This window comes from Propithecus coquereli, unplaced genomic scaffold (genome assembly GCF_000956105.1).
Source record: "Propithecus coquereli isolate 6110/MARCELLA unplaced genomic scaffold, Pcoq_1.0 Scaffold216, whole genome shotgun sequence".
In the NCBI taxonomy this organism is placed as follows: domain Eukaryota; kingdom Metazoa; phylum Chordata; class Mammalia; order Primates; family Indriidae; genus Propithecus; species Propithecus coquereli.
Genome location: NW_012146745.1, coordinates 2,307,551 through 2,313,255, shown reverse-complemented (window position 1 = coordinate 2,313,255; position 5,705 = coordinate 2,307,551). Strand labels below are relative to the sequence as shown.

Here is a 5,705-nt window from a genome sequence, read left to right as displayed (position 1 = left end):
TAGTAACTCCATGGTCTTAAACTGATATTAAATACTGCAGCATATTTGTTCATAGGTTAGATGGACATAATTAAGGCTAATTTGTACTTATTAAAATAAGTGAACTGAGGAGAAAATATGAATTAGGGAACTTAGTATTAATCTTACTAGATTTGTCTACTTTTTTGAAAATCTACCCAATACAAGAGTTTTTAAGGTAGTATTTCTTAAGCTCCTTTAATAGACAGATCACAGCATAAAAATTAAAAAACCAATAATGCAAAACTGGAACATCCCTGTTATGTTGTAGCGTTGTAGCTAGTCATCACCAGTAATTCAAAGAATAATGATTAGAATTACTGGGTTGGGGAGAAGCTTTTTTTATTAAAAACTACCTTAATTTTTAAAGTTATAAGCTGATAACTTTTTCTAGAGACAGAAGAGGAGATATACTATTATTTATGAAAACATATCTACTTTTAAAACACTTGCCTACCATCAGAATGGGAGGTCTCATGACTTATAAATCTAGACTATCTATAGAGAAATACAGTATAGTACAGGAAGTCAGGGAATAAAAAAATATATTGTTCAAAAGGCTGGGAAAGAATGACTCTTGATAATAACCCAAGTATCTGATCCAAAGACTAGCAGATTTCTCCGTCATTTATTCATCAGTGCAAGCAATATTTATTAAGCATTTCCTACGTGAACGTACTGCCTCCATGTGACTTACAAGTAGGAGCTGCTCCTGAGACTCTCTATACTAGGAGGAGATGGTGGATAAACTGAGGATGGGTTTCTGGGAACATTCAAGGCTTCCAGACTGCCTCAGGGCTCCCTTTCATCTGCAGTCGTGACACGTCTGACCCTCCTGCCCCTTCCTGCTGCCAACTTATTGATGGTCTTTCACAGGTGTTAACTCCTGCGTTTTTCCACTGGGCTTAGTAGTCCTGTGCCTGCTCTGAGCGAGGCGGTGAGGGAGTGCATGGCAGGACCTTCATGTATCTGGAAGATTCCCGTACAGTGGTGGGCATCGTTGGGTACAGAACAGTCACACTCATAACTGACTTACTAGTTTTTCAGGCTAGAACCATGGGACGATGCCGTTTTGTTTACCTGGGAAGCACCTGTCCTCTGTGGATGGGCGTCCTTGCTTAGGAGAGGTACTAGAGGGGACAGAGGGCTAGGAACGATGTCTGGGATGTTGCAGTTTCTCTGAGGGACTCCCTGGTTCGCCAACTCCTTGTTTTCCTAGTGAGAATCATCGCTTTAATGTTCTGTAGAGAAAAATGACCTTTGAGAGGGTAAGAGATTACAGTCATTTGAAGAAACGATGACTACCCTGATGATTTCCAAGGAAATGACAGAGAGCCAGAATCCGGGGGGAAAGGCACGGCCTCAAAGCCAGTTAGCAGGAGGAGCGCCCAACATCAAGCACTAGAGGGTGATTGTCATTTGCAGCGGGTATCTGCTTTCCAGCTTCCATTCTGGTTATGTAGAGATAGCAGCATGAGTTAAATTGGTAGAATCTCAAATCAGATTCCTTTTGGGGGTAGCAGTTGTCAGAACGGTCCGACACGGGGGTCTACACAGGAATCCAGGTGGGGACTCAGTGTCATTTATTTTTTCCCCGATAAAGACCTACGTGCTTGCTATTTACATGGGCTTTCTTTTCCCTTTCTCCACTCCCTTTCGCATCTGGTATTTTTTCCCTCGACTCTTCCGTCTTTCCCAGGTGTGTTTGACAACTGCTCCCACGCCGTCAGTGACAAGGGCTGGGCCCTGGGGATCCGCTCGGGGACGGATAAGGGAAGGCGAGATGCTCGATTCTTCTTCTCCCTGCGCACCGACCGCGTGAAGACAGCCACCGTCGTGGTTAGCCACAGGCGCTACCAACCGGGCAGGTGGACACACCTGGCGGCCACGTACGACGGACGGCGCATGACCTTGTACGTGGACGGCACCCGGGTGGCAAGGAGTCCAGACCAGTCCGGGCCCCTGCACAGCCCCTTCATGGCCTCTTGCCGCTCTCTGCTGCTGGGCGGGGACAGCTCCGAGCACGGGCACCGTTTCCGCGGGCACGTGGGCACGCTGGCCTTCTGGTCCAGCGCCCTGGCCCAGAGCCACCTGCAGCACGGCCCTCAGCATCCGAGCGGGGCGGAGCCGTGGGCCACCTTGATCCTCACGGCCAGTTTCGAGCCCCTGAGGGAACAGTGGGCCCCCTTCAGGGAGGAGAGGTACCCGTGGCTCGAGGTTCTCCAGGGCTCCGGGCCCGAGCCCGAGATCCTGTCGCCTCTGCAGCCGCCGCCCTGCGGGCAGACGGCCTGCGATAACGTGGAGCTGATCTCCCAGTACAACGGACACTGGCCCCTCCGGGGGGAGAAGGTGATTCGCTACCAGGTGGTGAACCTCTGCGACGACGAGGGCCTGAACCCCATGGTGAGCGAGGAGCAGATTCGCCGGCAGCACGCGGCGCTGAACGAGGCCTTCGGCCGCTACAACATCAGCTGGCGGCTGAGCGTGCGCCGCGTGCACAACGCCACCCTGCGCCACCGCGCCGTGCTGGTGAACTGCGAGCCCAGCAAGGTGGGCAACGACCACTGCGACCCCGAGTGCGAGCACCCGCTCACGGGCTACGACGGCGGCGACTGCCGGCTGCAGGGCCGCTGCTACTCCTGGAACCGCAGGGACGGGCTCTGCCACGCCGAGTGCAACAACATGCTGAACGACTTCGACGACGGGGACTGCTGCGACCCCGAGGTGGCCGACGTGCGCAAGACCTGCTTCGACCCTGACTCCCCCCAGAGGTAAGGAGCTGGGCTTGGGGTGTTCTGCTGGTGGGGTGCGTTTCTAGCATCGTTTGTCTTTTTGGCTTTTGGAGGTTCACGCGGTTTCAGAATAAAACATTTTTCCCGCCCCATCCGACGTTACTGAGCTTTTGTGAAGTACTGAGCGTGATGTTAGGGAATCAGGGACACAGATAACGGAGACAAGGGACGGCCGTCCCAGAACTCAGTAGCTGTGGAGTAGACAGCCGGGTACGCAGCGTGGAAGGCACCTGGAGACAGGCGCACCAGGTACCCGAGGCACAGGAAAGCTGGACAACCACTCTGCAAGGGAGACCAGGGCCTCTCCGTGGGGAGCAAACAGGGTATCCAGGGAGAGAAACCGGTCAATTACGCATGACCATTCTTCCTGTAGTCGTAGGTCTCAGCAAAGTGATACAGACCCAGGAAGAGGTCTCTTGTCTGCTTAGTCTCTGGGGCAATTCGAGCAGTTCAGCAGTTTCACGAAGACAAGCCAGGCCACATCTAGCCACAGGTATTTTAGGCGACTGGGGTCTTGCCTCATTGAATTCCATTCTCTACGTGGCATGCAGAAGGATCTTTTGAAAAAGGTAGATCAGATCCTATCATTCCCCTTCTTAAGATTCTTTCCCCCACTGCACTGAGAATAAAATCTAAGCTCCCGCCTGGCCCATAGGCTCTGCTGCAGTCTGGCCCCTGCCTGCCTCCCAGCTTCCTCCCCCCAACCACCTTCCCCACCCACCCAGCACAGCCTCACTGAACAGAGCAAGCTTGTTCCTACCCCCAGGCTTTGTGTTGGTGATTCCGTCTTCTTGGAACCCTCTTTTCCTTGATCTTCCCTTGGTGGGTTCTCTCTCATCATTCAAATACCTACTTGATCGTTACCTCCTGGAAGGACTTTCCTGATCCCCCAATTTAAAGCAGCTACTCAATCACTATTACAGAAACTAATTTTCTTTTATTTATTTTAAACTCGTGAAGTAAAACAACATATAGTAATTAATTTTAATTCCCTGTATAACATTTCCCATTCCTGATGTTTTTTTTTCTTGCCTATTTATGTGTTTGTTTGTCTTTCCCGTTTGGAATATCAACTCCGTGAGATTGGGGGCCATGTCTATTCTGCTAACCACTCTATTCCCAGTGCCTAGAACTGTAGCTGACACACAGTTGTTTATCTCATGTTTGTTTTGATGGGTGAATGGATCTCATGTGTCTCCTCTTCTGAGACAGAATCCAGTAAGAGGATTCTCATGTGATGGCTGACGCAGGGGTTGGGGTTATTAGAGGGAGGCAATAGAGGAGGGAGGTGGGGCGTGAACTTGTTAATCTGTGTATGTGGACAAGGTATCCCCAGTGCGTAACTAGCATCTTTGTTCAAGTTATGAAAAGACTCACCTGAGAGATGAGGAAGGCTAGAGTGCGCAGTGGGTGACGGGGGGAGGACTGGATGTCAGCTCCAACCCAATATCTGGATGGCTGCCTGTGTGTTGGACACAATCTGTACAGTAGTTCGTGGTGTCCCTGTGTGTGGACAGCCCACTTGATATCAGTTAATATGATTAATAATAGGCTGGCCTGTGGTGCAGGCATGTAGTGTCAAGGACTGAGTGTGAAATCTGGAACCAAGGGACACAGTTAAATTCTAGAGTCCTTGCTACTTCACCGGTATGTAAATTGTGCAAATCACTTTCTGAAACTTGGATGTCTTGTCTGTATAATGAAGGTAATTGCAGTAATACTTTGTATTATTAATGTTTTAGGGTTGTTTTGTGAATCAAATGAAATAAAGCATAGGAAAGTGGTGCCCTTAAAGTTTTCAGTGCACACAGATAGTTCTAAACTAACGTTAGTTATTACTATTGTTAGAATTGACAGATAGGGAGCCCTTGTTTACATAATAATGCACAGGGAACTGATCATATTATCATAAATATTTGCATAAGAAAATTCTGTTTGGGTTTAGTTTTTAGATTTTGATCACCTTAAGCAGAAGCTAAACCTCACTAACAGCAGCGAGTGGCAACTCTTAGGATGCCCAGGAGAGATGAGGAAGCCTCGTCTGTTCCCATTTGTCTCCTAGCTCATTAAAACAACCCACTGCCCTGACAGAGCTGTCTTTCGGGATACCCAGGCATCATTCTCCTCAGAGTGGCCCTTATCTCTCTAAATCCCTGCTGCACCGCCCTCATTTGGGAGATTATAACTCATCCCCCTCAGCTGCCTGCAGAGTTGCCATGGGGACTCATCCCCTTCTATCTGTAGACCCAGAAGTGCTTTGAACCTTTATTCATAATGGACTCTCTTACCCCTACATACAAAACCCACTTTGTGGAGTATAAAGGAACTATTTAAACTTTTTGATGGTCAAAATATTTAAATCAAAGTTATAAATGCTCATGGTTTAAAAAAATCAAATTGTACCAAAAGATATAAGGAAGAACAACAGTCCCTTCACTAGTAACTCTTCCCCATCCTTCTCCACTCTCTAGCCTTGCTCCCCACGGGGAGCCATATTTAATTTTGTTACTCATCTCTTCTGGTAGTTACCTACACATTTCCAAATAGTATATTTATATTGTTTGATTCATCAGTTTTAAACATTATCCATTGACTCGCTCTTAGGATAGAGATGAGACTCTCTTACATCATCTCCCCCTTCCATCCTTCCAGTATAGTTAGTTTAGTATTTTTGGTTGGATCAGTTACAATATTTATGACATTGTGACTGTGAAATATTACTTGTTACAGAACAAAGTATGATTCTGTTGTTGTATTTCTTTTCTGGCATAGCTTCTTCCCATCCCCTATCCCACCCCTTGAGTCTATCTTTTGTTTTTTCCTCCCTCCTTCCCTCCCTTCCTTCCTTCCTCCCTTCCTTCCTTCCTTCCTTCCTCCCTTCCTTCCTTCCTCCCT

General features: G+C 48.1%; 1 protein-coding gene across 1 annotated transcript in view; it reads left to right on the top strand.

The window, feature by feature from the left end:
* PAPPA2 (pappalysin 2) overlaps positions 1 to 5,705 on the top strand; it is a 288,939-nt gene that overhangs the window by 35,315 nt on the left and 247,919 nt on the right. The window contains exon 2 of the mRNA XM_012644643.1: positions 1,718 to 2,789. Coding sequence (XP_012500097.1) covers positions 1,718 to 2,789 — 1,072 coding nt within the window. The remainder of the gene's footprint in view (positions 1 to 1,717; positions 2,790 to 5,705) is intronic.